Genomic DNA, 19,557 nt, shown 5'->3' on the forward strand with positions numbered 1-19,557 from the left:
CCAATGTAGTTAGTTATTTGTAGACTGTTAATTCAAAAGGCCATTACTCACTTGTAATTCTCCTGAATGTCTCTGTGGCATTTGGCACCGATAACCACTCTCTCCTCACACAAACGCTACATGGTTAACATCCTGCTTATAAAATTGCACCTTCAGTGTTTGTTTATCTGGAGCCACCTCCTCTTAGCTTCCTTCTTCTTCTTAGCTTCAGTTAGAGAAGGCTCAGTCCTAGGTTCTCTGCACTTCTCTATATCATGTCTCTTGGAAGACAATCTTTTTGTTTTTTTGACTCTTGGAAAACTAATAAGCTCAATTGGATTTCAGTATCTTCCTTATATGGGTATAGACATATTCTGTTCACCTGATATCAGGAGAACAGGCTGATGATTGTATAGGTGCGTACCCAGCTTTACTGATGGCCTTTCTGCTATCTCATCTGAGATGTCCTCTTGCTGCCTCAAACTATAATAATATGATACTATTGCCACCAGTCACCATTTCTGCCTCTTTTGACAACACAACAATCTACCCTAGCATCAAGCCAGCTGCCTAGGTGTCATTCTTGACTCAGAACTCTCCTTAGCTCCGGGCATTCAATCTGTTCCAAATCCTTTTACATACATCTAAGCCATATTTCCAGAATACACATGTACATAGTACACTACTAAAACTCTAATTCATTCACTCATTATCACCCGCGTTTACTGTTTCAACAGCCCCCTTACTGGTCTTCCCCAATCTTTCACCACTACATTCGAGTTATGACTGATTTTCTTCAAACAGCAATCTGCTGCTGCTCCATTCTGAAAGTCCCTACATTGGTTACCTGTATTCGGAGAATCAAAATACTTCTATTAACAGATAAGGCCCTAAAATAAAGACCACGTCAACATTCATCTCTTCACTTGTCTATATATATATATCAAAATAACACAATTAATAGAATAAAATCATATTATGCAGAGTGGGGGCAGGGCTCCAATTGTGGCCACTATGGTAGGTTTCTGGGTACTCAGAAACCCCACCTGAGTGAGCCATTGCACTATGTGGAATGCTCTAACTCAGTAGTTCTCAAACTCGTTCCTCAGGACCGCACACAGGAAAACATGACCCATGTGGGGTCCTGAGGAACGGGTTTGAGAACCTGTGCTCTAACTCATACAATAAGACTTTCCTCTAGCCTCCAAAGCTTCAAGCTCTTTCTGAAAATGTACCTCTTCTGGCAAGTTTATCAAATTACACAACAGTCCCTCATAATCTCTATTCTACCCCTTTTCATTTTCAAATAACCATGTGTCAACACTGCTGCCAACATTTATATATTCATAGGTTCCACTAAGCACTTATTAACCTTGCAATCTGGGTGATCAATATGTAATATGGAACACTTAACCACATGTATAAAATCCCTATTTCCTATAGATTGCAAGATTGTGAGCAGGGTCCTCTCACCGCTCACCAAGTGTAAAATTAATGTATCTGGCACTACAGGTACACCACAGATAATCCGGCACCCTCGGTTCCAGTACTGTGCCGGATTATCGGTTTTGACGGATTATCGGTGGTATCATTGACGGTGGTGTCATCAGCATCCTGACCCCCCTCTGCAGACTAATTCTATCTAGATTGACTTCTACAGCCTAACTCAGGCCATGCAGCCCTATTCCCCACCCGCAGCCCGTCTCCCCGCCGCAGCCCATCTACCCGCTCGCAGCCAGACTCCCCCACCTGCAGCCTAACTGAACCTCCCGCTGCTAATCTAAGACCTCCTGCAGTCTAACTAAGCCTCCCACTGCTAATCTAAGACCACCCGCAACCTATCTAAGTGCCTCCCACATCCTAACTGCCACCCACAGCCTAACTTCCCCCAGCACCTGATGTGTCCAGATTAAAAGAGGTGTCGGACCATCAGGTGCCATTGTGTACCAGTATATAATAAATGTTGAATAATAATAATAATAATAATAATAATAATACTGAATAAACATGAATAGAAAGATATATTTCAAGCTAAGATAGCTGGATGCCAGAGAAACATCCACACCTCCCAATTGTCAGGATTTAGATGGCACAGTCCTTATATGGGGGCTCTGTTCTATCACCACTGTAAGCAGAGAGGAAAGGGATGGGTGGAATTGTGTGCGCGAAGCAGAGTTGTCTCAATCCTCCAACGTAACAAGATGGGAAGTACGTATTGTGCAATCTGCCTTTCTCCTGTCAGTAAATATACCCCATACCTACAAAATCAGTAGAATTTTCTACACTGCAACTCAACGGTATAGTGTATTAAGCACTGCACAATGAGATACTCTTTTAAAACACACAAATATTATTTGCTTTTTCCAATCACATTTCACCTTATGTTTACACTTTCACTTTCTGCAATTTTTTAACAGCAGACGCTTCACTCTACGTACAGATATATTGACTATAGAAAAGATAAACTGCTTTCAATATAGTTCTACTTTTATTTCGGAAATGTGATTGGATTCTAAGCTTATACACAGTTGCCTAACAAACTGGAAAAAACATAGAAACATAGAATTTGTCGGCAGATAAGAACCACTTGGCCCATCTAGTCTGCCCCTTTTTTTTTTTTTATATATTATTTTTTTTTATCACTAACCTTATTTGATCCTTATTTCTTTGTAAGGATATCCTTATGTCTATCCCATGCATGTTTAAATTGCTCTACTGTCTTAGCCTCTACCACCTCTGATGGGAGGCTATTCCACTTGTCCACTACCCTTTCTGTGAAATAATTTTTCCGCAAATTTCCCCTGAACCTCCCCCCCTCCAGTCTCAGTGCATGTCCTCGTGTCCTATTGCTTCTCTTCATTTGGAGAATGTTTCCCTCCTGGACTTTGTTAAAACCCTTCATATATTTGAAAGTTTCTATCATGTCGCCCCTTTCTCTTCTCTGCTCCAAACTAAAAGAGTACACAGAGCAACTGCATCACATGAATTGTTCAGGGTAAAAAGACAAAAGACGGAATGTAATATCGTCCGAGTTTGCAGTAGGTGCGAGATGCCGACCGGACTCGGACATGTTTTTAAAGTGGCAGGCGTTTACAATGCATGGTTTTGCCTTGTAAATGACTGCTGCTTTAAAAAAACATCTGAGTTCGGCCGGCATCTGGCATCTCCGGCAAACCTGGATGCTATTACATCCCGTCTAATATATGGACATGAGAGGATATTAACTCATATAATTGAAAGATGTAGACATTGGTAAGCAAGGGGTGTATCTAAAATGCCTAGCTATGCTCCGGTGGCATAGCCAACATCAGAGAGTCCAAACAAATCACTTTGAGAAATTATTCCAGACACTGGTGATGAGTATGTAAGAGCTTTATATAATGCAGATGCCCTTAAGGTCATTTAAAAGAAATAGACAGCTAATACAAACGACATTTTCTTGTGGCCTGGGAGAACAAAAAATTAGCCAGCCAAGATAAGCCAAGGTGAAACATTCAGGTAATCCAGGGCACATCTAGTTTAAGATAGCTGAGTGGTGGCAGATACAGTCCATATAATGTGTGCAACGGTGGCAGGCGGTCCTCTATGAATTTTACACTGAGAATAAAAAATATCCGTCCATCTATTTCATAGGATGTATGTCTAGGGGGAGGGGAACATTCCGAACTTCTAGAACCACAGTATTTTGAAAATCATTGGGTATTAAATGGACATACTAATGGTCAGAGCTAAGTGCCTCTATTCTTCTTGGATAATTGCTAGAGCTCACAGAAGAAAAGGGGACTATACCCTCACCACATAAGCCTAACTTATCTTTCTGAGAGCCCTATGAAATCGTTTGATATGTGAGTTTAAGAGCAGAAAGCCAATGGGCTTATGGAACTTCCAGAAAAGAGAGCCTTTATTGGCTTGGTGTGATCTGGATCAGAGCTATAGTTTATAAGGAGAAAGCTTAGGGAGAGCTCATCTATTTAAAGCTTGTAATCTTTATGGGCATGCCATCCAATCCAGATGAATTCCAAGCACGGTGTGTGATATATTTACATTTTTACAAACATTACTTCAAACATTTAAGAGAGAAGAAAATTAAGTGCTTATGTTAGATATATTATACCTCCTCCAGTTGCCGAACCTCCTGCACCACTTCCATATACACCACCACCTCCCCCGCCTGCTCCAGATCCTGCCCCACTTCCACCAAACCCATCAGAGAAATTAGGCATGAGTTTCAGACGCTTTCGTTGCACTTCTTCCTTGTCTAAAGAAGGAAAAGTTAAATAATTACCGATAGTGACAGTTTTCAACGCTGCAATGTGAGCTAAGGGGACATTTTATTTATTACTGCAGCAAACGGATTTAAAATTCAAATTCTGAAAAAAATATCAACAGAAACTGCATAACGAATACAATAAGATATATTAAGTTTTAAATACATACAATATATAGATACAGCAATTGTAAAAAACAAAGTGCTCACTTCTACTTCTGTTGTCAAAGTGCTGTTCATGCATGCAGATGCACATTACCCACAAGCTCTTTTTCACTCGCAGGTGAGACTATACCACACATGCTACCAGTTTTTGGGACCAGGCTTTGAAAATCTAAAACACTTAAAGATCTACGCAGGTGCCCCAGTCACATTATGATACAAAAAAATAAACCGTTTAGATGTATTTTATTTTTTATTATTATTTATTGACAGTTATTTATATAGCGCACACATTGGATTTAATTCATGTTTGTATACAATGGCAATTCATGCAATGGAGCGACTATTGGAAGATTGCGCATGTGGGCCCTCATTCCGAGTTGTTCGCTCGCTAGCTGCTTTTAGCAGCATTGCACACGCTAAGCCGCCGCCCTCTGGGAGTGTATCTTAGCATAGCAGAATTGCGAACGAAAGATTAGCAGAACTGCGAATAGAAATTACTTAGCAGTTTCTGAGTAGCTCCAGACTTACTCAGCCATTGCGATCAGTTCAGTCAGTTTCGTTCCTGGTTTGACGTCACAAACACACCCAGCGTTCGCCCAGACACTCCCCCGTTTCTTCAGACACTCCCGCGTTTTTCCCAGAAACGCCAGCGTTTTTTCGCACACGCCCAGAAAACGGCCTGTTTCCGCCCAGAAACACCCACTTCCTGTCAATCACACTACGATCACAAGAACGATGAAAAATCCTTGTTATGCCGTGAGTAAAATACCTAACTTTTGTGTAAAATAACTAAGCGCATGCGCTCTGCGAACCTTGCGCATGCGCAGTAAGCGACTAATCGCAATATAGCGAAAATCGGCAACGAGCGAACAACTCGGAATGACCACCGTGTTGCGATCGCAATGCGCATGCGCAAAGGTGCTGCTGCATTCTTGCCTGCCATGAGGATTTCATGGAAAAGTGATTGTCGGGAAGTGACCGTTTGGAGGTGAAACATAGAACTTGACGGCAGATAAGAACCACTTGACCCATCTAGTCTGCCCCTTTTTTTTATCCTTTAGGTAACCTCAACCCTTTATGATCTTAAAATATACTTTACTAATGTACTAAATGTACTTGATGAAGTCTGAATGACGAAACGCGTTGGGCAACCTGGCAGTGACTGCATACCAAGTTAAGGAACTTTTTATCATTTATTCATTTTAACTGGTATTATATATTATGTGTGTATACTTTTTATCCCATTTTTTAGAAAAAGATTTGTTGTTTTAAATTTGTACGTAAATAAACTGTATTTTATATTCTACTCATTTACCTATAGTGTGAGTTTTTAGACACCATTGGTCGCTAAACCCCCTCCCCCCATTTGTGTATTTAATTTTATGCTCCAGGGAACCGCCATCCCTGTCTGGGGGTAAGCAGACGCCCTTTTAAATTCTTAGGGAGTGTCAGATCCATTTGTTTGGTACATTTCACATTCAGGATACGTAGACGTTGATGAACACAAGTGGCGCAATAATCTCTTTCTATTTTTAAATGTACTAAAGGTGTTAATGCGGGTTTACAGGGAGTGGTTGGGAAAATGCAGGCATGTCATGGCTGTTTTCGTGCCTGTATCTGCTGACAGCTGCGAGCTTGTACATGCAAAAATATGGCTCCTGAGTCGCTCCTGCTGTTGCCGGCCTGCGTAACCATACAGCAACCCTCAGCCTCGATGTTCCTGGTTTTTGCGTATAGGTTGCACATGTGTATGCAATTGTGAACGAGTTTGTGATGGCTGCAGTGGGCATCTCTTTTAATTTCAAGGCGACAGCTTCACATGCTAATATTAGCAATTCCGCAGCCTACAAAATCGCAATTGCATTTGCATACAAACATGAATTATTCCCATTATCCGCAGCAGGGAATACTTGGCCACTAACATCAGTCCCTGCCCCAGTGGAGCTTACATTCTATATTCCCTACCACATAATCACACCCATATACACTAGGGTTAATTCTCATTCAAAGTACAATTACTCATTTATATCTATAATGTATATAATTATCTATTAGAAAAAGTATTGCAAACAATGTGCTATGAGCATCAATAATGTATACGTTTAGTGATGGCTAAAATGCAGAATTCCATAAACGACATATTAACATACTGGGTCTGATGCACAGTTGCCAACAGATCCTGGGATTTTTAGCATTACACCAGTTGCTGCTGAATAGGTGTACCTGTGTGACAACCGGGTGTCTGCATGGGGATGCGGTCACATGACTGGCGGTCGGGATCCCGGTGGTCAGGATGCTGACGCCGGGATCCCGATCGCTGACAATACCGTCGGTCGGCATGCCGGCACACAGGGACTATTCCCACTCGTAGGTGCCCACGACACCCATAGAGTGGTAATAGAACCTGTGGTGAGCACAGTGAGCCCGCAAGCAGCTTTGTTGCGCACACGCCCCAGTCGGCACACTGGCAGCCGGGATCCCGGGGTCGGTATGATGACCTCCGGGATCACAACCACCGGCAAAACAATCCAAACCCGTTTGCATGTATGTGTTCTGAGTGTGCACCGTGGTCATGTATGTGGGATTGCAGACTATGCTGAGTTACGCGTACCCATCGATCCAACTGATTTCAGAATGAGCTCTTGCACCAGGTATAAGGCTGGTGCAAATGTGAGCTGATAGTGAAAATGCCTCCTTCCACAAGAGTATGGACAGGGACAGTTCAGCTGCATAGCGCACAACTATACATCCAGGTGAATATCCACATGTATTTCTTTGCATGCAGTGCGAGTGAGAAATCGCAGCTAATTTGCGTGCAGACTGCATTAGGCCATTTTTTGTGACTGCTTTGGGCACAGAAAGTCATGAGTGCGTGTTTTAGCAAATACATCCAACAGAAGGAAAGGGTGGTTTGTACTATGATATAATTGTCAACATGAGTTAATACAGGTTGAGTATCCCATATCCAAATATTCCGAAATACGGAATATTCCGAAATACAGAATTTTTTGAGTGAGAGTGAAATAGTGAAACCTTTGTTTTCTGATGGCTCAATGTATACAAACTTTGTTTAATACACAAAGTTATTAAAAATACTGTATTAAATGACCTTCAGGCTGTGTATATTAGTTCTATATGAAACAAAAAAAATTGTGTAAATGTACACACACTTTGTTTAATGCACAAAGTTATTAAAAATATTGGCTAAAATGACCTTCACGCTGTGTGTATAAGGTGTATATGTAACATAAATGCATTCTGTGCTTAGATTTAGGTCCCATCACCATGATATCTCATTATGGTATGCAATTATTCCAAAATACGGAAAAATCCCATATCCAAAATACCTCTGGTCCCAATCATTTTGGATAAGGGATACTCAACCTGTATATCAAAGTTTGAAGGTTTAGATTTGAAGACACCAAGGTACATTGGACATCAATTTGTTCATGTCCATCACCTGGGGAAGTTGTACTGAAAGAAACGTTTTTCTATGTTTAAGACACGGGGTTATATTTACTAAAGTGCAGGATTATAAACGCAGAGGTATTGCCCATAGCAACCAAACAATCCAGCTACCATTTTCTAGAACGATAGCCAAACTCTTATTGGTATATATGGGCAACATGTAAACCCACACTTTAGTTAATGTACCCCATGATCTGATAACATATAAAAGACATGAGAGTTTATTTGTCTTACCTTTTATTTCTGGATAGTAAAGAAATGGCTTGGGTTCACTAGTTTCATAATCTGATTTCCTCCGGAGTTGCACAAATACTGATGCAGGCTTTATAATATTGACATCCCTGTACTTAGGGGTTTTAAACACTATAGCAAACTAAAGAGATGAACAAAACACAATAAAAACACATGATTTTTAGAGGTCAAACGATTATATACATTTGCTTACTTAACATTATCGCAAGGTCATCTCAATGTATGCTGTACTTGACATTTCTCTCACAGTTGTACATTTGCAAATTTTTAGATATTAATATATAATTTTATATATATATATATATATATATATATATATATATATATATCGCACTAAATAAAATATCCAGTTAAGGCTCCACATTTTCATGCTGCACACTTTGAATCTTGCACAAAAAATAAGCTGTTCTGATCTACAGCTCGATATTGTATACTATACACATTTACCAGCTGTGGTCTAATCTACCTGGAGCCTGCCGATGACAGTCATCATTAATACAATCAGTAGGTACAATCAGTGGTGGCAAGGGGAGGAGGTACTAATTCTGCGCTCCTGGCTGAGGGGCTCACGGCGCATAAACAGTACTTTTCCCATGTTTTTGTAATTTTAGAAAGGTGGCGTGACCATACTTCCGTGATTAGGTCACAACCCTGTTTAACAAGGCTGCGGCAATCTCTCTACAGACCTGGGTACAATACATACCTGTCTATGAACATCCGTAGGTGAGAAGTCCCCAAATCCTTCCCAGATATGTCCATTCTCATCCTCCTCATAGAAACGTATTTGAATATCATCTGCAATAAGCAAACTGAACCATTAGACATATTTCATTTGAAGACCAATTAACTGAAAAAGTCATACTTATTTTATTAAATTTATTAACAGTTTCTTATATAGCGCAGCATATTCCGTTGCGCTTTACGATTGAAACAACAGTAATAGAACAAAACTGGGTAATAAAAGATAGACAGAGAGGTACTGTAGGAATTCCCTGCTCACAAGCTTACAATCTATAGGGAAATAGACATGGATACACAAGGATATATGCTATCTATTGCATAATGGTCCACCAGATTGCAAAAGGTTCTTCTTGGGCTATATGATATGTGAAGAAAGACAAAATATGTACAGTGGACTGTATAGAGGGAATATAAGTGGGTAGGATAGCTTATGAAGGTACTGTGGGCAGTTCTGGAATCTGATAAGCTTGTGTAAAGAAGCGAGTTTTCAGGGAATGCTTGAAGGTTTGGAGACTAGAGGAGAGTCTTAGTATACGTGGTAGGGCATTCCACAGAGTAGGTACAGCCTGATAAAAGTCTGTAATCGTGAGTGGGAGCCAGTAATGAGTGTGGATGAGAGATGCAGATATTGTGCAGAACAGAAAGGTTGAGTAGGGAGATATTTTGAGATAAGCGAAGTACAGTATGTTGGTGCAGTTACTGTAGGTTAATAACCATGAGTAAGTAAAAGGGCAGGATGCACAAAGAAGGTGGAATACATTCTGCCAGACTTTGCACAGATATTTTAGTGGTAGTAATATTGTATGCACTAACATATGCGATTGGTACTGCAAAGGACAACTCTTCCGTTAAGAGATGTCCTCCCGTCACTGAACTTCCGGGATTCGACCCCGGGAGTGACGCGGCAGCTGAAGGGCATGCTGGGAGGAATCCGACCAGAGCACGTCGCGGAAAGAAGCCCATAGGCTTCTATAGGGTAATGACAGCAAAATTTGGCATTACTCTCCGCAACTAAGCCCCGGGATGTGGGGCTTACGTCATATGTAAATGCTGTAAAAATCTTCAAAACAGGGTTTTTACCACATTTTTCTTTTAGTACATCCCGTACAAAGGATCTTATTCAGAGATGGACGCTGATCACTGCATACGCAGACATCGAACTAAGAATGACCCCTGCAGTGCAGCCTGGCTGCACTGTCAGGCAGCCCGCTGCCATTTTTTAAATCGGAGCTGCTGCGTGTGACATCATGCAGCCGCTCCATAAACGATCCCGTAATGCCCCCGTTCGGCCCGTCACGCACCCACAATGTCATACCCCCGTGTCGTGAATGCCCTGCCGCTGTCAATCACATTGTGGCCACATCCTTCCGAGATGTGTCTGCAATGTGTAAGGCTGCGCAGGTGCGATGCGGCCGCTGCACATGTGCAGTATGCCAATGCAGGCAAAGTGCTCTGTGGGCCGCTGATGCGGCCAGGTCAGAATAAGGCCCAAAGTATTTTATATTGAATATGGTAGAATACCAGTAACCAATGAAGGGACTGACAAAGTGGATCTACAGACGATGAATGGGTTGGTCAGGAAGATCAGCCTCGCAGTTACATTCAAAATGGATTGTAGTGGTGTACTGGGGAAGACCGTAAGGAGACTACTGTAATAATCAATGCGGGAGATAATAAGAGCATGGATTAGAGTTTTTGCAGTGTCTTGTGTGAGATATGGTCGTATTTTGGATACGATTTTTTAGATGTATGTAACATGATTTTGAGACAGATTGAATGTGGGTAATAAAGAACAGTTCAGAGTCAAGAGTGTCACCTAGGCAGCGAGCTTATGGGGTAGGGATGAGTTAACAACAGTGATAGAGATATCAGGATGGTAACTACTATTGGCTGGTGGAAATATAATTCTGTTTTGGAAATATTAAGTTTAAGGTGGCGAGATGACATCAAAGATGAAATGGCAGAAAGGCATTCAGGGATGTGGACCAATAAAGTTGGTGACAAATCTGGGGATATGCCCTGAATCTGTCGCTGTGTTGGTGCAACGGTGGGCCCACCGACACCTCAGTCCAGAGTGTACCCAGCTTAAGCTCTCCACAGCACACTGGTAACATGATGTCACTCGCACGCTGCAATACTAGGAGCTGGCTTTCTGAGGCCCCAGAAGCCATCACAGGTTTGTTTTTGTTAAATGGGTCACAATCTATCCTTTGTTCTGTTTTATACATACAAATGTGTGCCAAACACTACACAACATAAGTATCACTGGAGTGGGACACCAATTTTAATTCCATATGCACAGATGGAGCTAAAAGCTAATGCTACTATACTATTTGCACGTTTTTTATGACAATTTATGACATTTTAACAAGCAGCAGATTCAAAGCTACACACCATTATCATACTTCCCAACTGTCCCAATTTTCGCGGGACAGTCCCGTTTTTTTGAGACTGTACCGCTGTCCTACCCGCGTGCTGCAGTGTCCCACGGTGGGGAGGCAGTAGGGAGGCTCCTGTCAGTCACTGCTCTGCCTAGCTGAGCAGCGGTGAATAGACGCTGGGCGCGATTCACAGGAGTCAGAGGGACTGGGGCGCTGGGCAGAAAATGGGGGTGTGTCTTGCGATCGCGGCATTCCTGCGATGCCACGTTCCTTTTCTATAGGCCACGACAGGGAGTCCCTCCTTAACATCTCTTGATGTTGGGAGGTATGCATTTTACATTAGCACTTCACTATATGTTACAACATAGATTTTGGATGATGTATTTCAAATATCCAGGGGCTTGAACAAATATTTACACAGTTACAGCTTCACAAAGCAGATGTTTCACTTCAGGAACGTTGAAGTGTAAAGGTTTAAATGAGGCAAAGGGTGAAATGAGCAGTGTAAACATTACATTACTTCAGGCTTTCCTATAGGCACCTTTTCTGGAAAAATCTTTTTTTTCCTATATTTTGTTTACAACTCGGAATCAGAATGAAGTCTGCATTTCTACCAATGTAACAGAATGCTATCATGAAACACATCTGACTTACACAGAACAGGTCCACGCATCTCGTATGGACCTATCTTTGAAGTAAAACTGTAAATGTTTGATGTCTGCTTAACCTATTTTCCTTGTTTTAGACTCCAGCAAACTGCAAACAATGCCTTGCTACTCTCTCACTAGCATTTACATGCACTCTGCATTAAGATGATAGCAACATTTTGCTAAAGCCAAAGGGAAAGTTGCCAAACTGCAGTGTGAATGGCTTCATAAATATACCATGAGGAAGTGAATGCACACCTGCTGTACCAAATGTTGGTCACACATATATCAGCAATAGCATTCCCAAGTGTGTGGAGTCAACATGATAAAGAATGATGACGGAAATAAATGTAATCATTTACAGGCAGGCCCTAAATTCCAGTCACCAGATGACAGCTGTCATATTGTGCGTATAGTCATTTTGACCAATGTGGGTGGCAAATGACAAATGTATCATGTCACTCAAACCCTTCATCTAGTATCCTGGCCTTTGTCTTTGTCAGTAATTGGTACTTTGCTAACCAGAACTTCCTTGTATGAATTTCTCTCTCTAAAACTAAGGTGCTATAATGCCTGAGAAAAAAACTGTGCAATGGCTGACACATGTAATGCATCACAGCATATTCAGAGGTGGTCTGTCTGTAGATTGTAAGTAGGGAGGCCAATCCCGGGCTTTTTATCAATTCTGGGTATCGGGATTGAAAAATGGTCAATCACGGGATTCCCAGGATACCCGGGATTGGGTTGAAGATTTCAAACGTAAAATCTTCAGTGATTTCCCCCCCTCCCCCAGCCCACACAAATACTCACCATCCTAGACAGGAGGGTGGGAGAGTTCACTGGTGCAGGCTGCGGATGGCGATGTACGGTCCGGGCGGCGTGGGCAGCTGGCAACAGACTGCGCAGCGTGACCTCTGACATCATGTCACGCTATGCAGTACACACAGCCGGGGGCAGAGAGAACCAGGAGCAGGGAGCCGGGCATCATCTGAGCCAGCTGAAGAGGTTCAGTGCTGCCCGGCACTGAAAAAAAAACAGTGGACTGGCTAATCCCGAAATCCCCGGGATTGGAAATTCCAATCCCGGGATTGAATTCCCGGACAATTTTTGGCCTAAATCCCAGGATCCCGATCCCGGGATTGGCCACCATAATTGTAAGTTAATTGCGCAACTGTGAGCACAGATCTTTTTCCTGTTGTGTTATACTGGAGTAAATGCTGAAATCATGCAACTTTAAAAGTATATAATAACAGTTAATACCAGTGCATTAGCTGTGGTGGATATTCCCATTCTAAGTAACAAATTATACATACCCTTTTGTACTTTATCACACAGTAGATAAATCTCTTCCCCTCCAGTAACGCAACCAGAAGTTCTGTCCATTCGCACTATTTTTAGATTAGATGCATTTGGAGCTTCTGAGGACAGAAAGGAAATACACAGAATGTTAACAAAAAATATAAGTGAATACATTGTGACAGGAATTACATAGACCGGATAAACTTCACCAGTTTCTTTATTTCTTTGTTAGGCAGGACAGTACAGTACATAGCATGCAGGTTTACATAAGTACAGGATCACATCAGTACAGGATCACATCAGTACAAGCTCATAGCGATACAGGTTCAACCAGGTCCAGTGGCCTTAACGTCCTCACACCCACTTATTGATGCTAGTCACCATCAGAAGCATTGTTCCCTTGTGCCTGGAATACTTTTAACATACTCCTAGGGGTGCCTGTACTCAACTGCTTCTCAACCAAGAACAACAGTAACACCTGACCTAGATTCTCATTAGCCACAGTGACTCAATTCTAAATCCATGTCAGATCTGTGCTGTCTCTGCCATAATATTTTCAAAATGTTAAAATAACCCAATGATTATCAAAAAATACTGAGGAAAATGACATCTTCAAAGATTACAGATGGAAAGATGTGATCCATGATATGGAGTGGAAGTTGCAATGCTCATGGATTTGCCGGATTTCAGCAAACTGCGCATGCGGCAAAGGAAGAAATCGGCTTCTGCGCATACACCGGATTTTGTATTTGCACCTGGACGGATATCACACTATCTGTGAAATAAGTGTTTATGGACGGCAACCATGCCATTACACGGGACTCTTCTATCACTTGAGAGTGTCATGGGTGTGTCAGGCAGCTGCCGTGCTCATTAGCAGCAGGCAGAGATGGAACATCTCTATCAGACAGATCTTCGACACCACACTTCCCTAAGCTCCCGGATCCTGCGGGAGACACATGATTTACCGCCCACTTCACTCCTAGTGAAGTGGGCGGAATGTGGAGATAAATACTGTGAACCCTTGGTCTCTCGGGAGGGGACGGGGCCTTATGGCGCAATTCTATGGTAAATGCATTGTTTTAGCCCTGCCCGTATTCAAGTACGCATAAATTGCATGGTTTTACTGTGAGGGGGCGGGGCCTAATTACATGACTAGTCTGTCATTACCCCAGTCACCCTGCACCTGCTTCTCCTGGAGAGAAGACTGCAGATGTTGGAAAGTAAGTTCTGCCCCCAGTACGGGGCTGGTGTAATACCAGATACTAATGCTGATAATGATGAAGATAATAATGATGCCTCCACATGGATTTTGGGGAATTCTCCTATTACAAGTCTGCATTAAGCAGACACCCGCGACCAGGCTCATGCCATGTAAGTGAAACATGCACTCCTGTGAATGTCATTACTCTTCTTGCTATGTACAGTACAATGCTGCATTTGCAGATAAGGAAGGTGTAAAGCTGTGGCCACGCCACAGACAAGGAGCAACCAAAGCGGCACCACCTCATAACTGTATACTTAAGCCCTTCATTGAAAACACTTCTTTTCAGAGTGACACAGATTCACATTGACAAAGTTTAGGGTTGCTTTGCAGCACAAACCAGAAACCTAAATGGTGTCCTAAGGATAGGTATATAAAATAAAATAAAACCATACGATATGTGACATGGCAGAATGTAAGAAGAGTAGGATGTGGTAAGAGTGCCAGACATAACTAAAATGCATGTTTTGCCTCCTGGCTTCGCTTCTATTGAAGATACTTTGTCTGTAGTGTTTAATTTGAGGAGTAATATGTTGATACATTTTAACTACTGCCAAGTGGAATCCTTTGTGTCCTGGGTGGGTACCCTAGTATGCCCTCTTAGGTTTGTTCACCCCAGAACATGGAGAAGTGAGGACTAGCATGTCCCAAAAAAGGTTTATTTCCATTGTGGCAACCTCTCCTTAAGATACCCTCATTATATATGCCAGTGTTGATAACTGATGCATAGGATATACACTAACTATGCCATATGACTGATACGTTTTAACCATGTTTTTTATGTTACCACTGGTTCCAGGACTGCAAAAGAGCTGTAGCAACTCTGGGCATCACATTTCAAGTGAGGAACATGGCAAGCACAAGCTGCTCCGGTGGTGGGCTTAAGAGTCAGACCTTTCCTGCTATCGGAGTGAAGCTTCCAGGAACTCATCTACAGTAGGGTATGGAGGAAGAAGCGGGTATCCAGCAGTTAATTTATAAAACAAATGCCTGGACATCCCGCAGTGATTAGGCTTTTTTGGAGAAAATAGTTTGTATGAACTTGAGCATCCCAGATGTCGTGCGGCCAGAATTAACAAGTGGTCCCAAAGAAGAGGGGAAACTGCCCGAAAAAAGTGGTACATCCCAGGGAGATATGATCTCTGGGAAAGGTGAATATCCTGCCTAAAAGCTCTTGATGTGTCCAACTGGGTAAGCCTGAAAGGCTAGGCCCAACTTGGAGGACTGCATAAGATCCTCTTTAGGGACCATTTCGCAATATCTGCAACCTGGAAAAAAACACAAGTGTCTGGACTGGCATGGGATCACAGCTACTTTAAGATTGACTGTGTGTCTGCCAAAAGTGAAGTGACAGTTAAGCATGACAAGCTGCCTTGCCAGCTGCACCAGGGAAGGAGAATCTGTAGAACTCATACCAGCCAGTGATCTACATGTATGAATTATGTGTTGTTGTTGTAACTGCATTCGTATAATAAAGTTAACCCTTGCTTAAGAGTGCTACGATTGCAGTTTTGGCAATTACGCTTCTACCCATACATTACCTTCTCCTCTGTTAACATCCTTTTTCATCACTTTTATTAATGAACCTAATGTATTAAATATACTGAATATATATTTGGGTGTGTTCCTACATCCATTATACTACGGGCTAGTATTAGTCAAAAGCAGCGCAGTAAACATTACCCTGGCCAGTGCAGAAAAGCCAGACGGTCTTCAGTATTGTAACACACTCTAAATGTCAACTTTACTGCAAAAAATAAAACCGTGAAAGGCCATCAACAAGTTAACATTCCTTTGAAACACTAGTTAAAAGCCCATCAAAATGACGGACACCAGGGCCAGACATCCTCTTGGATCACCCTAATTATTCAGTTGCATTTTGGAAAAACAATTCTTGCAAATATTTATTCCACTTATTCATAGGTCAAATCTGTATGGACATCTATGGTTTAAATATTCTAGCACACAGTTGGTTGTAACAAATTAATAAATCATATTCAAAACAGGAACAGAAATGTAATAAATTATTATTTCTTAGGTTCCACAACATGTACATGGCGCCATACTTGAGGTAGACATGAAAATAAATATAGTAAATAGTACAAATAGAATACACAACAGTAAACCATTACAGGAATATACAAACACTGTAGTAAAACCACATACAATGAGTGACAAGTACAGAAGAAATGGTAGAGCAATTCATTGCAGCTAGAGTCAGCAGGCAGTGGCGAGTGGCAGGAGATGGCATAACAGCTGTCAATGACCGGTACCCATCACATGGGTGAGTCGCTGAAGAGGGTATCCAGTCAAATGGCCGACAGCTACCATCTCGACATTCTACAGGGGAAGCTGGGGAGGAGACAAGGTCGGTTGGAGGAGGGAATGAAAAAGGAGTTTAGAGGAGGGCTGGTAGGAATAAGTAATGAGGTGCATTTAAAGGATTGTTTAAAGAGTTGAAGATACTTGGAAATGGTGAGAGGATACCTTCCAGAGGAGTGGGTGGAGCGGGAACAATCTGGAACGATACCATATTGACGAGGGTTAAGAAAGGAGAATGGAGTGGGTGGATAGGAATGTGGAAAGACGTTGGACAATACTCTAAAGGAGCTTAGAAGCAAAGGACAAGAGAAAGAGAGAGAGAGAGAGAGAGAGAGAGAGTGACAGTTTGAGAGAGAGAGAGAGACACAGTCGAGAGTAAAAAATTTTTAAGACAGGCAAAACAATGGAGGGGACAGAGCTGGCAGAGAAAGATAGGTTGAAGAGATGAGTGAGGTGGGAGCTAGCAGCTGGAGTAAGTGTGTCCAAAGAGGAGGACAAAGGACTGTTATGATTCTGTTCAGTATGTACTTGGTGTTAGCTGATCCATTTGTGTTTTCTGTTTCTTAGGCTCTGTGTACATGCAGCTCAGCAGGTGCACAGAGTTTGTAATTAGAGTTCGCACTCCCAGCCTGGCCTTGTTCATTGGTTAGTGTGGCTGTTATAAAACAGCTAGCTGAGTTCTCCCACGCCGGTGATATTATACTATTTTCCTGCCTGAACTATCTGCATTGCCTAATGTCTTAGTTCTAGCTCCTGTTCATGCCGAGAAACCTGGTCTGCCAGTTCATGTTATCCAGTAACTACTGTTCTTGCCAGTTCATGTTCCAGGACTACCTAGCTAAGTATTATGGACTTTTACTGTGCCCTGTGGATTCTCTAAGCATTCATTACTTGTGTAACATAGTACTGTGGACTTCCTCTATGCCTGCATGCTGTTCTGCTCTATTGTGCAAATCCTGCAATCTGAGTTCCGTGGATTACATTACTCTGGTTCCTTGTTCAACTATCTCATTACTCTGCTGCAAGTCTCATTCTGGAGAACCATTTACTCTCTGTTCATATTGTACCTTGGATTGTTTCTGTGATTCCTCTACCATACATTATTATACCACTGCTATAATAAAGTACTTAGAATTCCTGCACTTCTGTGGACATTCATTACCTGCTACAGTGATTGTGATACATTCTGGTCCTGTATTCAAGCCCTGGCTCATAGCTGTGTATTTACTCATCTGCTGTCCATAATCAGTGTAAAGTATGGTGCTGCACATTCCGGTCTTAAAGGGAGAGTCCATTGTCTGCTAAACTTTAATTCTGCTACACCTTGCTCAAGTTATTACAGTATTCCACAGTCAAGTCTGGTTAACCATTTCTGTGTCACTCTGCATCTGCCTACACCTCCAGTGGTAATCCTCTCTTTGTAATTCACCTGCCAAACATTAGAGGCAGGTGAATTGTAACAAGGACAGGATGAAGGGCATCAAAGTTACACTTGGTGAGAGTAACCTTGGCAAGGGGTGGGGGTGAGTAGATCCCTTGGGTGATGTCAAAGAAGGAAGATGAGAGAGAAGCTTAGAAGCAGTTAAATATGTAGTTTTGTCAAGTGGGATATTGAAGTTACCAAGGGAAGGTCAATTAAAAGATCACTTGACATCCTAGAGGTATATTTACTACAAGTCGATTTGGGCCAATTTTGATAGATTTTATTTATTTATTATTTTTTAGTCGATTTTTGATTGATTGTGTATTTCTGGGTCTAAATTTCACATTTACCAACAAAATGTGTTTGAGTCAGTAAGAGATCTAAGACAATCTTGAGTTATATTATCAAAATGCAATTAAATACTTATGGTATTCAAATGAAATGCCACACAGATTCACACTACTCACTACTGTCATAGATGGGAACAGATATCACTGGTTCAAGTCGCCTCGTGAAGCTCCCATTGCTATCGGGCAAGAAAGCGGTGAACATCAGTCTTACCACACTGAGGTCTATGTCTTTTGACTGTTGATATGCTGCCTGTCGAATTACATCTTTTTCTCGCTCTAGGATACAAAATCCACAAAATGTTTATGAATACAAAATGAAAATTTATGTTTTTACAGATTTAAAATCAATTCCACTGCTGGTGTTTATATGAGCAGACAAAAGGATGAAGGGATAACTAGAATATTGTTCATAGTATCATGTGTAATCCACCAGATGACATAAATATAAAATGTGAAGTAAATAACAATTACAGAATTATTTAAGAACCACAGGTAAAAGGCTGTGATTGGTGAGCGGGAACACCGGCACACTACAACAACTTTGAACAATCAAATGTTATCTCTGAGATGGGAAGATACCTAGAAGTGAGCAGAATGTTTGTATGAGGTGATCTTATTATTGCATTCGTGTTTTTCTTTCTCTGACTTCTTTGAATTCCACCATAGAACATATGTGATATCAGTGGGTGGAGTCTATTTATTAAAATCCTTTAAAAGACAAACTACCTTATTACATCAAGTGGTCCATTCCATTTTGGTAAAGGGGAGCAGTTAGTTAGACACCCTCATTCGGGCTATATTATTTTCACTGCAGTTTATATAAACACCAGTTCATTTCTGATCCAATTGTGTTCCACTTCCTGTGGGCACCAGCTAATTTATGCTCCCAGTATTTGGTATTCATCCCATTTGGGGCATTAGTTAATTTGCAGCATCGAGCCATTTGGCTCCTATTCATTAAAGGCTAGGGTTAGGGATTGTAAACTAGATGTAAGCATT

General features: G+C 41.7%; 1 protein-coding gene across 1 annotated transcript in view; it reads right to left on the minus strand.

Annotated features, from left to right (window-relative positions):
- The window catches only part of NFKB1 (nuclear factor kappa B subunit 1), a 242,643-nt gene that overhangs the window by 87,287 nt on the left and 135,799 nt on the right, over positions 1-19,557 (minus strand). Inside the window, exons 8-12 of the mRNA XM_063918320.1 lie at positions 18,676-18,834; positions 13,214-13,318; positions 8,835-8,926; positions 8,114-8,252; positions 4,094-4,237 (exon numbers count right to left, since the gene is read on the minus strand). Of these exons, the coding sequence (XP_063774390.1) occupies positions 4,094-4,237; positions 8,114-8,252; positions 8,835-8,926; positions 13,214-13,318; positions 18,676-18,834 (639 nt within the window). The remainder of the gene's footprint in view (positions 1-4,093; positions 4,238-8,113; positions 8,253-8,834; positions 8,927-13,213; positions 13,319-18,675; positions 18,835-19,557) is intronic.

This window comes from Pseudophryne corroboree, chromosome 1, assembly GCF_028390025.1.
Source record: "Pseudophryne corroboree isolate aPseCor3 chromosome 1, aPseCor3.hap2, whole genome shotgun sequence".
Classification (NCBI taxonomy): domain Eukaryota; kingdom Metazoa; phylum Chordata; class Amphibia; order Anura; family Myobatrachidae; genus Pseudophryne; species Pseudophryne corroboree.